Raw genomic sequence first — 15,286 nt, forward strand, 5'->3', positions numbered from 1 at the left:
GCTCGTTTAGTGGCGATTTTCCTGTCATTAAATGGCAAGTTGGTGTTGGATCTGGACACATCATCTTTTGCAGGCAATCTTTGTATGATTTTAGGGGGATTTGAGACTCGGAAGTAAGCGATGAAATGTCTCCCCCGCTTAGCAACAATTTTACGTTTTGATGGTAAATACACACGCAGACAACATGAGTACCCGAATCCCCGGCAAAAACGCACTGCTTAGGACGCAGTGAAAAGAATTTTGAAATGCCTACTTTTTTGCCAGGGTATTCTAATTTAAACTGCTGATATAACTCATTGATGTTACACATTAATAGCTGTTTTTGCAAATGTATTCTTTTACCATCATGTAACTTAACAGACACAAAGTCTTTTTTCCCAGGCATTATTCTAGTGTTATCTTCTCTAAGATAAAATGTTTTTACTAGATCTATAACTTCCGATGTCAGTTTGCGGCCCTCTCTTGGATTAGGTGATGATAAGATACCTTTCTGCTCAACCAATTCCTTCGCTTTTTTGGCTTGCCGTCTGGACGTACGAAACTCATCAGCAAGCTTGTTTTCGCTCCATGATTTGGGTGCTAAGGTAAGAATTATAGTTTTCATAGAAACAGAGGTGGAAGGGTCATTAAACTTCTCTTTCAATTGCAAAAGTATTTCATTGTCATTTAATGTTACATTGTCTGTCTGTGTTGATTTGTTGATTGTAGTTTCTTCAGGAATAAAACATGAACCTAGTGATTCTTGAGAATTTTGCACTGACGACTGACTTGACTGGCTACTTGGCACCACATTTTCAGTAATAATTAACGGTACTTCACTAGCAAGACGTTCTCTACACTGTTTACACACATATAAGTTTTTATTTGAAATTGACCATTTTTTAGCTAAAATTTGTGATAACTTCCTTAAGTCTTTAGTTTTTCTATGAAGAGGTAAATTAAACGGATTGTAACATCGATCGCCATAAGGAGCCATGACGTTCAAATCACTAAATCAAGCAGTAGCAAAACAAAATCACTCTAATCGCGTCCGCACGTCCGTCTAAACAATTAGTTGCTTAGCTACTACAATAGCGCGCCAAAATTTTTACACATGGCGCGAAATGAACATAAATCGTTGGCATTAGCATCGACGAATCGCTTGCCATCATTCAAAAATAGAATAGAATAGAACACCATTGTTATTTTTTATTGCATGGCTGAGGAAATTCGTTTTGTTTTATGTTTTTTTTTTTTTTTAATACCAAACTATAATAAAAATATATAAGCAAAATATTCCATTACAAGTTATTTTTTTTTCGACTGAATGATAGTTTTAATAAAACACGCAAGTAGGTGCCTAAGTAGATGACGTTAGGCGCGCGCGGTAGTGCGTAGGACGCGCCGCGCTTCGGCAGTTTTTTCAACCTAGCTCATAATCCACTTCCACGCCCATTATAAAACTTAGCAAGGATGTTCTATACAATATTGGCTATTTTCGTACAAAAAATAAAAAAAATCGAAGTGGTCTAACTTTGTGAAAATCAAGTTTAAAATAATTTGAAGTACAAATTTTTGAAAAAAAAAAGTTTTTCTTGGTTTTCAAAAATAGTACAAAAAAGTCAATTTAATGAAGTAACGAATCCAGTGGTTAAATTATTTTTATCTATAGTTTTATGACTTGATAATCGGCTTTTAATTAGGGCATGCCTACCAGTTGGTCAAAACTTCAAAGTCCCTTAACTCTATAACCAATCACTAAATTATAAAAATATTTGATACACGTATCAAGGACACGTATAGGTCGAACATACTCAGATATTTCAGAAATCCGAAACATCATCATTTTTTACCTGTCCGCTTCGCGTGGAATGTCCCATATACAAGTACACTGTACAGGGACAACTTCATATAACTGGTAGGCAAAAATGTATTTTCGGAGTATGGTCTGGATGCGACAAAGACGTTAAAGTTGAAATTATACGAGTAGAGAGGGATGACCAATATTGGCAAGAAATGGAACCAAAATTAGTACATTTTATATGTCATGCATGTTACCTGAGCTATGCGATCCCAGACATGTTAGAAATATGCCAATACCAATTTAAGCGAATTAAATGTTATGTAAGTTTGACAATGTGGAATAAATTATGGTAAAAACCATTTTAATGGCTATACATTTTCTGCAGCTGCTACAACTGGTCTACGACTGCCTCGTTGGTCTAGTGGTCGCAAGCGCGTCTGCTGGGCTCGAGGTCTCGGGTTCGATTCCCGGGTCGGGTCGAAATCGCTTTGTGGGTTTTCTTAAACTTTTACAAAGCAGCCCGTAGTCTGGAAGTTGGTGATTGATTCACCCGTGCAGAGCACGTTAATGTCGGTCCTGCGCCTGATCTCTTTCCAGTTGTGTCGGATTACCGTCCCATCGGGTTATGAGAGTGAAGGAATAGGGAGTGCACCTGTGTCTGCGCAAATGCTCGTGCACTATAATATGTCCTGCGTAGCTGGCTGATCTCCTTAAGTGAGAACAGCCGCCGTGGCCGAAATCGGCCGTGGACGCCATCATCACAACTGCTCAACAAATTGCCATTCAAGTAAAGGAAATTGTAACAGAATTACAGAAAGCTGGGGTTATTGTTGTTGCAACAATTTGTGACCAAAGTGCTAACAACAGACTAGCCTTAAAGTCACTGGCGCAAGAATCACGCGGTATCTATTTGAGAAGAGCCAAAAGAAAAAGTTATTCTTATCAACAATGAAGAAGTTATTCCACTGTATGATCCGCCGCATTTATTAAAATGTATTCGTAACAATTTATTACCGAAAAATCTGGAATAGTTTGCCGATAATTCAAAATGCACTGCTAAATGGGAGCACCTTATTTTGCTCCATAAGGAAAACCTAGGTTATAGGTGTAAAACTTATTCCAAAACTGACAGAAAACCATGTTTTGTCAGAGAAATTGGCAACAAATAAAATGAAAGTCAAATATGCAACTCCAAAATTTAGCAGGACTGTAGCCGCAAATACGGGATACCTTTCAGTTAATATACCTACAAAATATCTATACTACAAACGTTTTTGTACATCACATTTGTTTATAATTAATGCTGTATAACCGCTGGTTAAATATTCGTTTTTGCGAGCCTGTAGTGTGACTGCCTGGGTACGGCGTCATTATATGGGTGTCTAGAGCAAATGCACCATCTGTTATAATGCTACGTTCACACGCGCGCGTTCTCTCACTCTACATTCAACGAGCACATTCACGTTCACGAGCGTGTAAACGGTACGCGCCTGTGAACGTGAATGCCGCTAATCGGGCAAGTGTCGGTTTTTTGGCAAATTTCAAAGGATGAATGTGCGGGCGCCCGGCGACTGTTTACACGCGCGCGGGCAGTCTGTTTCTCCTGCGCTTTCGCGATGAGTGGATCTTCATTCAACGTTGCTAAGAAAGTCGCTACGATCGGAGATTACAACATGGCGGAATGGTCAACGTCGTTCATCCTTTTGTTCCTTTTTCCAATAAAAATAAGTAAGGCCAAAGGATATTTTAGCAACAACACCGAGATCCTCGCTGCTGGCCATTCTTGCACTGACTGACACGACGGCGTGCGTGTGAACAGCTTGAATGTCCGCCGCCCCGGGACGGGCTGTATGCCGCGCAGAACGCCAGGCAGCCCGCCGGGCTGGACGGCGTGCGTGTGACCGTAGCATAAGATGGTGTTGGCACGTTAAGGCTATTAGAGCACATTTATTGCCACAATAAAGTATTCCTAAACACTCCGTCATCCCTGATTCGTCCTTGACAGCCAATGTCAGCGAAAATAAACCGATAATTGCTGTCAACTAATGCCAAGAGAACAATACTGAATGTATATTTGTAGTTATAATATTCAGATCCAGATCTAACAGGGTATTGTAAAACTTTATGTTTGCCGTCCATTGCTCCAACACAAGCAAGCAGATGAAGCAGACATTTAATACTCTGAATAGTGTTCTAAAATACTGAAGAACTGAAGAAGATGAGTGAGATTTGTACCGCAAGTTACTTGCCAAAACATTACTAGGGCTACCTGAAAATGAACGTACTATTATCATGTACGAGATAGACAGCATGTTTATAAACCGCTTAAATAATCGTAGTACCCCATCACATGATTTTTACATCCCACAACGACCCACTTCCTCTCAATCTTGTAACTCTGAATCATTTCATAATGAAATGAGAACCCTAAAACGACCCAATTCTTCTTAATCATCCTATTCCGAACCAGCTATACAACAAAATTGTACCAAATCATAATATGTCGGTTCAAATAACAAGTCCACTGACCTATTAGTAAATAGGTCAGAATTGAGTTACGTACCGATATAGGCTTCTCTTAGCGCCATCTACCGTCTAACGTTTAAATATCATCGAAGTTTTACTGACCTAGTAAATATATCCGTCTCTTTCACTGTTATGGAATCTCCTATCGTGTTTTCGTGTCAATTTATGACTCATAGTTCGTCAGCCTGGTGAAACTAGGAACAAAAAATATTTTCTATGGACTTTACGTGGCAAATAATGGTGGATATTGCTATCACTTTCCCTCAGTGTCGTTTCTCTTTCTTACATCAAGTGTCAGCCATGTTTTTTGTCAAAACCAAGTCAAACTTCATTTCGTGCCATGTGCTTTGAAAGTAAATGCAAGTTTTATTGTGAATTATAAATTGTTTAAAGTGTAATTTCTCGTCAAAATTAGTGACGGGTGATCAGAGGTGCGTTGTGAATCAAAATGCCACCGAAAAGACGGTTTATTACTTGTGAAATTTGTAAAAATCGAGCAAGTCGTGCGAATCTTGAAAAAAGGATGTTTATGGCGAGATTCCCTTTAGATGAAGACCGGTAAGAACTTTAATAAGATATTTTGCAGCCACATGTAAGTAAAGCAGGCTAGGAACAAATAAAATTAACAAAGGACCATGAGTCAAATTGGGCTCATTGTCCAACAGAGTTATAGCATATGCCGTTGTGAAGGTTTTTGTTTGTACTAAAATTGTTACTATGGGCACTACCTTCAATTCCATGGCAAAAAAAAGATATGCACCTAAATAGGTTTACATATTACGTAGGTATACATTCTGGTTAACAGAAACGAAATGGGTCGAGATGCCATCGCTCAGTATTACTGCTTGTGTCTAACAGGTAGGCGCTCAGTAGGAAGTTGTGCTCATATCATTTCAATAATATGGTATCTAGGGTGAGGCAGGCACTCACAATTTAATCCACCGGCAGGATATTTAGACGACATTATTATTGATATTGATTGAAATGTTAACAAAAATAATTTTAACTGTTAGCAGCTGTTTTATTTTTTATGTATACGTTAAACCTGGAATTAAAACTAGTTAAAGGTGTTCAATAACAAAACCTACACTGCCATAACAGCACTACTTTTTGCAGAATATTAGTTTATTTATGGTCGGAGAAAAATATTTATAGCAAAATAACCCCATGGATTCTTCGCAAAAATGAGTTTAAATCTTTATATTTAGTGCTTTACAAGTATATTCAAAGTGGTCTCATCTCTGTTGGTGGGTGAGCCCAGGCTTCATACATTTTTGCCCATGGTCCTTTATCTCATTTAAATTGTGTACTAGTGATGTACTGCAACTGTAAGATTCACATATCGATAACGTTGTTGTTTACATTACATAGAAAGAAAGAAATGTAATATTGCGTGAAAGAGACGGGGCACAATGTTTTACATAATTATACATACATAAAATAGTATCAATATTTATTAATTTAACCAAGATATATGTGGCGGCAATATTTTAAGAACAAAACTACAGAACAATGTGCGTGAGGTGACATGTATTTATTTTAAATCATTATTCTTCCAATTGCAGATTTAGAAGTGACACCTCGAAAAAGAAAGCTGATAAAAAAGATAAATTCGTACAATAAATGTTTATAAAATAAATGTTTTAAGAGAAGGAAATATAATGCCACGTATCAAGTCATTAGCACTTAAAACTCTGATAAAAGCATATATACGCAACCATGACAGAAAACCTGGAGGAAAACGATGGACTCCTTTAGAAAAAGCATTGGCTATTGCTATATATAAGAAGTCACCTCGCACATACAGACATCTTCAACATTTAATGGCATTACCAAGCGTAAGAACCTTGCAAAATCTTCTTCAAAGCATCGAGTTAGAACCAGGTATCAGTCCAACTATCATGGATCATCTTAAAAAGAAAGTTGCAAAATTGAATGAAAAAGACAGGTTATGTGCTTTGCTTTTCGATGAGATGGCTTTAAAAAGGCGCCTTATCTTCAATCCAAGGACAGACAAAGTTAATGGATTTGTAGACTTAGGTGAAAACCAGCGCAGATCTTCAGAAATAGCTGATCACGCTTTGGTATTCATGCTTCAAGGCCTACACAAAAAAATGAAGCAACCGGTAGCATATTACTTTGTGAAAGGTACAGTGTCAACCCAAAGCCTGGCTGTTCTTATTAAAGATGTAATTAAGGCTGTTACTCATGTTGGAATTACCGTGATTACCACAGTATGTGACCAAGGGCCCACAAATATTGGCAGTTTTAAGAATCATGTCCATTATTGACCTGAAATTTTTTTTACGCGTCTTGAGATGTGATTTATCTTAAAAAATTGCATTTTTTTTGTTCAATTCATATCGCCTATTTGAATTTTCAAATAGACCCAGGAAAAAAAGCAATGTTTATTTGTTTATCATGGTGAGTTACGGATAAACGCAAGCGCACAATAAAAAAAAACAGACTTGAAACGGAACGCGTTTTACACAGTTACGTTTCACGGAATATGAAAAACTTGTTCGTTCGTCATGTGGTTAATAAAAGTAAAATAATTGGTACTTGTTATGTTACTTCTGCTTATTAATTAATAAAAATCATAGCTATTCATAAGAATAGAATGAATAACCGCGATTACTGTATAGTTTTAAAAATAAATGTTCAGTTGACAGATACAGACGCGTAAAACGAACTACTTTATCGTGAATGACAGGCTGTCATTTGTTTCATGTTTGACTTTGCCATTTTTAACCGACTTCCCAAAAAGGAGGAGGTTATCAATTCGGCCGGTATGTTTTTTTTTTTTTTTTTTCTATGTATGTACATCGATTACTCCGAGGTTTATAGACCGATTTACGTGATTCTTTTTTTGTTCGACTCGGAATAGCTGCCAGTTGGTCCCATAGTCATCAGGTCAGGATCTGATGATGGAAACCCTGAGAAATCGAGGGCAACCTTCGAAAGTTGTAGGCATACATAGGGTAAAAACTTGACACTCAGGTGTACGCCTAAAAGCACTATTCAACTGTGAAGATTTGGAGCTGATCTGATGATGGAAACCAGAGAGGGTCGAGGGAACTCGACAACTGAATATGTAAACTACCACGTGTTTGGGCTTAAATTATTTGTATTGACAAGACCTTTGCAACAGTGAAGGTTTGGAGCTGACCTGATGATGGAGACCAGAGAAAGTAAGTCGAGGGAACTCGACAACTGAATATGTAAAATACCTCGTATTTGGACTTATATTCTTTGTATTGATGAGAACTTCTCACTTGTATGGATAGTGACAACTATTCGTATCACTGAAAAGCTTTAAATAAAAAACTTTTTTACAAAAAAATTAAACCGACTTCCCAAAACACTAAAAAGCAAAAAAAAAAAACTATTTTTAGGTGCATCGGCCTAGAAGTCGGTGGCAAAATTAACTTAGTAACATCCATTAGACACCGACTTCTAGGCCGATGCACCTAAAAATAGTTTTTTTTTTTGCTTTTTAGTGTTTTGGGAAGTTGGTTTAATTTTTTTGCAGTCGTTCGTTTGCTCTTGCTACGTATTGTACTGTGCGCTTTTTGGATTTCCTGATACCCTTACAACTTTTGCATTCTCCACGGACTCTGACACCTACCTCGTACGATTACTTTGGCTTGTGTGATACGGATACCGATTTAGTGTTTTTCGATTGGAAGCTACTGCTCTGGTTGGAAAGCGTTATGGAGCCATCTACGAGATTGCTTTGTCTAAACTGCAACATATGCATTAATACGCTTCGGCGTTATCAAGCCCTTCAACTTGATAGCAGAGTCATCTCGTTACTTAGCACTTGGATTTCTCCAGTAATAGTAAGTATAATAACAATCATGTACCTCACGATTTAGCATTTAGTCAACGGACGCTACAGAAATCATTGTTTTATCGATAGAAACTGATTAATATCCATTAACAAGAAAAATACACCCCTAACACGACCCACTAATGAAATGAGTTAGTAACATGTACATTTTCCCTATGTTAAGTGTTCTTTTAGACAGCTGTTTATAACAAAACATGTAAAAATATAAATTAAATATACTTATTTCCATTATAAGCTTCAAAATCTCATAATTGATTTGTTTTTCAGATAACTGTAGATGATTACATTTGTGAAGCATGCTTTGATATATTGATGCAGACTATTAATGCTCGCATTCATGGAAATAATGAATGTGATCCATCTGCTGGTTCATCTCGCCGAGGTCATGCTCAAGTATGCCCTGTTTGTGGTCGATCCTTACTCGGTCGTCAAAGTGACCACATTTTAAAAGAAAACCCATCAAGCATCACACTAAGGATGATAAACTTAATCCGAACTACTGTAGCACCTCGTCAGGTTTGTATTAAAATATTCTCACTCATTTTAATTAACATGCAATTTTTTTCTTTAAATATCATGGTCTAATCTATGATTTTTACTAGGTATGTCACTTCATGTATTACAAATATGTTGCTTTTTGTTGTCAGATATCACAATCAGTCCGTGTATGTCATGCCTGTTGGTTGAGATTCAAAAGACAAGCTCTTTCAATGCAGCAACAGGATGAGAGAAGAGGCTTAGATGGGGACGAGATTCTTCAAGGTGAAGAAGTTGGACATGAAGTGGAACAATCTGCTAATCCAGTCCATGTTCCAGAAGTTCAACCTCTCCTGTCTCTTGCAAGTACAGATGAGGAGCAAGAAAGGGAATCTTCTGTAGTTCCAGCTCCAGAGATCCAATCAAGTAACATAACATTACTTAATTATCAACGTGCTCCCAATACAGCATCTCATTGTATATTTTATGGGTGTGAGAATATAGATCTGCATACTGTGTCAGATGCACTGCGAGCTACTATTTTGTCCAGCTTCAATTTTTACATTCCCAAACTGGCTAGGGTATGCACAGAGCATTTACATGGAAACAGTTGGGTTTTCCTTTATGGTAGTGAAAACAGCATGACTGATTTCACTGTAGAAGTGTAGAACAAGTTGAGCATGTTTTTTCATTTGTTCAAAAATACAAGAGTTTTCTTGATTTTTCAAGTAGAGAATCAGTACAAGAAATTGATGATCATTTGTTTGGATTCTGGATGGGCTTAACAAAAGCAAAATTCCTTGATTTATTAGATGACCTTCCACGTCTGTTAGGAAAGCATAGGGGAATATTAGGTCTAGCTGCTATTTTAATAAAGATGCGGACAGGTGACTCTGACTTAAGAATATCAACATTGCTAAATGTTCCACGTACTACACTAGAGAGGTTAATGCAAACAGCACGAGTTACAAGACTACGTACTGTTACAAGATTTTGTTCCTCATAACCTCGGAATAAACCACTTGACAAGAGAACAGTTGAAGGAACACAATCTTATGATTCCAAATGGAATTTATAATGAAAATAATGAACAATGTATTGTAATGTGTGATGGAACATACATTTTTTTAAATAAAAGTAGCTAAAGCCATTTTTAATAGTAGCCTGTGATGGTTATATTTTAGATTGTTTTGGCCCATACAAAGCTACCACATCTGATGCAGAAATAATGTCTTCTTTGTTCAGCAATGAAAGTTCCCCACTAAGACAGTACTTTCAAGATAATGACATATTTATTTTAGACAGGGGATTCAGAGATAGCATCAGCTTATTACAAAATTGTAATTATAAGGCATATATGCCAGAGTCACTTTTGGAAGGTGAACGCCAGTTAACCACCACCCAAGCAAATAGAAGTAGATGTGTAACTATATGCAGATGGGTGGTGGAGGTTGTTAATGGATATTTTAAAAGAGATTTTAGATTGTTGAGGTTTGACCATTTTAATAAAACTGTACCAAATATGATGGCATATTTCCAAATCGCTGCGAGTTTAATAAATAAGTTTGGTGTTCATCTTCACAATAGAGCTGATGCTGCTCAAATTCTAAATGTAATCAATGAAAGGATGCCCCTGGAAAATAATTTATCGAATTTAGTTATAGATTATAATTTGAATCGCCGGGCATCCTTTTTTCAAAGCATTACAGTTAATAATGCTAATATTGAGTTTCCCCGTCTAGAATACAATGAATTAATATTATTCGCCTTAGGAACGTACCAAATTCGCCAAGCACGTTCTTATTACGGTGAGCATGTGCGTTTCCATGGCGGATACAGAATAGAAGTTTGTGTAGACAACAATCACATACCCGAAATAGGCAGTGGGGAAACTTCACTTATTAAAGGGAAAATAAAATCTAGACATATTTCAAGACGTATGTACTATGTATACATTTTGATATCAAATGGTGTTAACGGACGAGAAGGCATTAAAGAATATTGCTGCAACTGCATTGTAGGACGTCGCACTGTAGGTTGTTGTGCGCATGTCATGACATTGGTGTGGTATTTGGGTTGGGCCAGGCATGAAAACAACATTGTTGCTCCAGCAGCATTTTTGGATGAAGTGGTTGTACGAGAAGATATCGAATAAATAATAATAAATTAAGTCCTGTATATTATTTTACTTCCCAGTCCTCGCCAATAACATGTAGGCAACTCTTTTTGTCATATATTTATGTTGTAATAACCAACAGAAGTCCCCCTTGTTTGTCCATCACACTGGGACATGATGGCTAAAAAAACCGCCTATCAAGCTAACTCCTGGAATCTGCTAATTCGCACGATGTAGTGTAGAAAACAAGCATAACATAACATGTGAAGTTCTCATATTATGAGAACATAAATGCAGTCTGCAGCCACGCGCTGTTTTGATGTTAATATTATGTTGAAAAGGGATTTATTTCTGAGCTAGTGCGCAGATATGCGCGAGACACAATTGATTTTCTATTGTCTTATAATTACCGGCATACAAGCAGTTAAAACAACATTTGATTTCAACTATCCTTTGAGTTTTGAGGTTACAGCACCTGTCAATAGTGTCAATCATTATCTGACAGCTGTAATAACCTCAAAAACTTATTTACTTAATAACATTTTTTCCTGGCTTCTAATTGAAAATACATCAAGTTATTATGTTATAATAAACAATAATTATTTTATACATCACGAGTTGTAAAAATACGCGACCTGTAAAAAAAATCAAGTGACAGGTTAATCAATGTATGGACGGTGGGCATGATTCTTTACTTAACCCTGATAAGCCTACTGTCCTACATTTAGGACAGTAGAAATAAAAAAAAATATCAGAATACCCTCTTTATCTAAGATTATTTAGTCTTATGATTTGCAGTAAGAAACGTGTCAGCTTTATTAGAAAAAATAAAAAGACAGTTATTTTAACAGTTTTTACCTTATATTTTACCTTATAAGTGTGTAATAAAAGTGCGTTGCAGACATGGCAAATGACAGGTATGTATAAAAAGTTATATTTTACTCGTGAGTTGTTTTTTTCTGTGTTAATATCTAGTTGATAACCTTAACTTTTGTACTAAATAAATATTCTAGCAAAATAATATAAATAAATTACGTATAACTTGTTACAAATACTAGCGTACTATATATAGGACAGTAGGATAATATACATGATTTTAGTACAATAATACAACTTTTTCTTTACAGACCGTTAGCTGCGCATGAAATTTTAGATGCTTTAGAAAATGTTTCTGATAATGAAGAAGATTATAGAGAACGACTGATATGTATTCTACCTCCTCCTGTTGATCCTGACTGTCTCACTGACGAAGATTCGGGTGAAGAAGATAATGTAACTTTGAATAATTTGCCACGAAACATTCTGCTTCAACCGGCTGAAGTAATGATTCAAGGGCAGATTATGGTGAGTGATACAGAAGAAGAACCTTCTGATTCTACAGGTCGAACTAAACGTAGGCGTACCTACGCATGGAGAAAACGGGACTTGGCAAAAAATGCCGTGAATTGGCCAGATGTTCAAGGCGCTTGCCAAGATAAGCGCCCAATTGAGTGGTTTGAGAACTTCTTAGATGAAGATGTTATTTCGTTGTTGGTGTCAGAGAGCAATAAATATGCTGTCAAAAAGAATTTGCCTGGAGACATAACCACTGAAGATATGAAATGTTTCATCGGTATATTGTTGGTTAGTGGTTATTCATGGCTCCCCCGTAGAAGAATGTATTGGGAAAACTCCCCTGATACAAAGAATGAATTGATCAGCTCGGCTATGACTAGGGATAGATTTGACTTTATTTTTCGCCACCTTCATGTCAATGATAATCTGGATTTGCAAGACAAATACACAAAAGTACGCCCCCTAGTTACACTTCTAAATAAGAAGTTCTTAGAGTTTTCTCCTCTTGAAGAGCATTACAGTGTAGATGAGGCCATGATCCCCTACTATGGTAGACATGGCTGCAAACAGCACATAAAAGGTAAACCTATTAGGTACGGGTTCAAAGCTTGGGTTGGTGCTACACGGTTAGGGTATGTTTTATGGATGGAACCATACCAAGGTGCTACAACTATGTGCAATCCAATATATAAAGAATTGGGGCTGGGTGCAAGCGTTGTTCTCACTTTTTGCGATGTGCTGATTTCACGTGGCTTCGACCTTCCTTACCACGTAGTTTTTGATAATTTTTTTACTGGGACGCCCTTGCTGGAAGAGATAACAAAGAAAGGCCTACGTTGCACTGGGACAGTTCGAGAAAACAGGACATCTAGTTGTCCTCTGATTACATCGAAGTTACTGAAAAAAAAGGAACGTGGTGCTGTCGATTACAGAACGACACATGACAACACGTTCATTATTGCTAAATGGCATGACAATAATATATTCAGTATTGCTTCTAATGCTGTAGGAATAAATCCTAAACAGTCTGCCAAACGCTTCTCACAAAGTGAAAAGAGAAACATTGTCATAGAAGAACCACATATGGTGTCCATCTATAACAAATATATGGGAGGAGTGGATCGGTCTGATGAAAATATTTCACATTACCGAATTGGTATAAGAGGTAAGAAATGGTACATGCCGTTGCTCACACACATGATTGATCTTGCCGAACATAATGCATGGCAGTTATATAAAATAAATCATGGAAAACTGGATCATCTTGGCTTTCGCAGAAGGGTAGCAATTGCTTTGATTGAATCAAACAGAAAAAATGCCAAAAGAGGGCCTAGCCGACCCTCCTATCATGAACATGCTGATAGTCGTAAAGACCAAATGAATCATCTGGTTATTCCTCAATCGAAGCAAACACGCTGTCGTCAATGTCACAAAAAATGTTTGACACGTTGCAAGAAATGTGATGTTGGAGTGTGTGTCAAGTGTTTTGAAACATATCATTCATAAACAGTGTTATTCTAGTAAATTACGTATAACAATGGGTAATATAATCAATAGTTATCTAATAAACTACACTTTTTGATTACATTCTGTTTTGTCATAAATGGTCTTATTTCCTCTTATTTTCCTACTGTCCTACATATAGGACGGCTGTTTCCCTGAAAGCCTTACACTTAATTTTTTTTTTCAAATTTTTTTTATGTTGCATAAGATCTAATAAACTAAATAATGTAACTTTTTTCAAAATTTTCAGAAAATTTTAGTTTCAGGCTTATCTGGGTTAAGAATTGGTGTGGCATCCCAAGTACATCCAATTATTTCTTATTAAATGGTATGAAGGTATATATAATGTTTGATATTCCACATTTATTTAAATCACTCCGAAATAATTTCCATAATGGGGGAGAAATTGTAATTAACGGAAAAAAAGGAAAGTGGTCTCACTTGCTAGATGTGGCAGAAAAAAAACAAACTACTTTACATTTTAAAAAATTGACAGCCCTACACGTGAATCCTACATTTAAAAGTAAAATGAAGGTCAAGCTGGCTGCTCAAGTTTTAAGTAATACTGTTGCTGCCATCCTAAAACATATGGCTGAAAAGTACGGAGATAGTGTCAAAGCCAAAGAAATCTTAGAGACTGCACAAATTATGATCGACTTTTTTCGATTGTACCAATGGTCCCTCCTCCAGAAAAGATATAATCAGGAACAGAAGAGAAAATGTCTCCAAGAAAACTAACCACGTTGAATTGTGGAGAAATTACAAAAAAATTATGAGTACAATGTATTTTTTAAAATCTGATAGCTTTTTGAGACTGAAAAACGTAAGATGCGTCCAGGGATACGTTACTTCGCTGTCATCCTTGGAAGATATTTGGAAATATGTTGAGTCGAAAGGGTTCAAATACTTAAATCTTCGGCAGTTGAATCAAGATTGTTTGGAAAATCTTTTTGGAATGATACGACAACATTGCCCGACAAACAATAACCCGACGTGTCATCATTTCACAGCTGCTTTAAAATCCAACATACTGACGAAATTAAGCTCGCCAGTTGGTAGAGGGGCAAACTGTGAAGAAGATAATTGTGATGCAATTATTGATTTCGAAGATTTTTTGAGAGAAATTGAAACTTCAAAACCCGTGCGATTTGAAAACCAGTCTCCTGAAAAAATTTTAGAGCAACATACTGAAATTCCCGTTTTACACCTACCCGAAGTTGATGATGCTGTCCTGCCTGACGATTTCGAATTTCCAGACGATGATGCGGAACTTATTTACATGGAAAACAACTTGTTCGAATCGTTTGAAAAGCAGCCGACTGTATATGTAGCAGGATATATAGCCTCAATGGTGCTAAAAAAACTGCGGTGGCAATGTGAGAATTGTGAGCAAAGCTTAAAAATAAAAGACCCAGAACGATGTGAGTCTACAGTGTATAGCTACATAAAACTTCGTGAGTGGTGGCAAGATAAAAAGAGTCTTACATATCCCTCATTAAATCTGTGCAAATTAAGGCCTACGCAGACCGGGACGGAATGGCAAGGGATTTTAATTTTTACTAATGGACATTCAACCGTACTGTTACAGAAATACGACATAAATTGCTATGCTTTAAAATGATGCCGTGGCATTGAAAGGGATTTAATCGAAAAGACACGCCACAGGCTCCCGTGGCGGGATGCCGCGGCATAC

General features: G+C 36.8%; 1 protein-coding gene and 1 pseudogene across 1 annotated transcript; both read left to right on the top strand.

Annotated features, from left to right (window-relative positions):
* The first annotated feature begins 7,823 nt into the window (after positions 1–7,823).
* LOC124635832 lies at positions 7,824–10,809 on the top strand (annotated as a pseudogene).
* An 849-nt stretch (positions 10,810–11,658) lies between these two features.
* On the top strand, positions 11,659–14,331 carry LOC124636012 (piggyBac transposable element-derived protein 3-like). Its single transcript, XM_047171972.1, has 4 exons — positions 11,659–11,672; positions 11,883–12,670; positions 13,100–13,255; positions 14,090–14,331. Exons 1-4 carry the CDS (start codon positions 11,659–11,661, stop codon positions 14,329–14,331), a joined length of 1,200 nt encoding a protein of 399 aa, XP_047027928.1.
* Positions 14,332–15,286: the final 955 nt, after the last annotated feature.

The sequence above is a fragment of the Helicoverpa zea genome, chromosome 13 (genome assembly GCF_022581195.2).
Source record: "Helicoverpa zea isolate HzStark_Cry1AcR chromosome 13, ilHelZeax1.1, whole genome shotgun sequence".
Classification (NCBI taxonomy): domain Eukaryota; kingdom Metazoa; phylum Arthropoda; class Insecta; order Lepidoptera; family Noctuidae; genus Helicoverpa; species Helicoverpa zea.

What these genes read in the sequence shown, in the direction of transcription:
- LOC124636012 (XM_047171972.1), top strand. An exon ending in CTGCAAACAGCACATAAAAG is followed by an intron (nt 12,671 to 13,099) that starts GTAAACCTATTA and finishes CTAATGCTGTAG; the next exon opens with GAATAAATCCTAAACAGTCT. An exon ending in TTACCGAATTGGTATAAGAG is followed by an intron (nt 13,256 to 14,089) that starts GTAAGAAATGGT and finishes AAAAATTGACAG; the next exon opens with CCCTACACGTGAATCCTACA.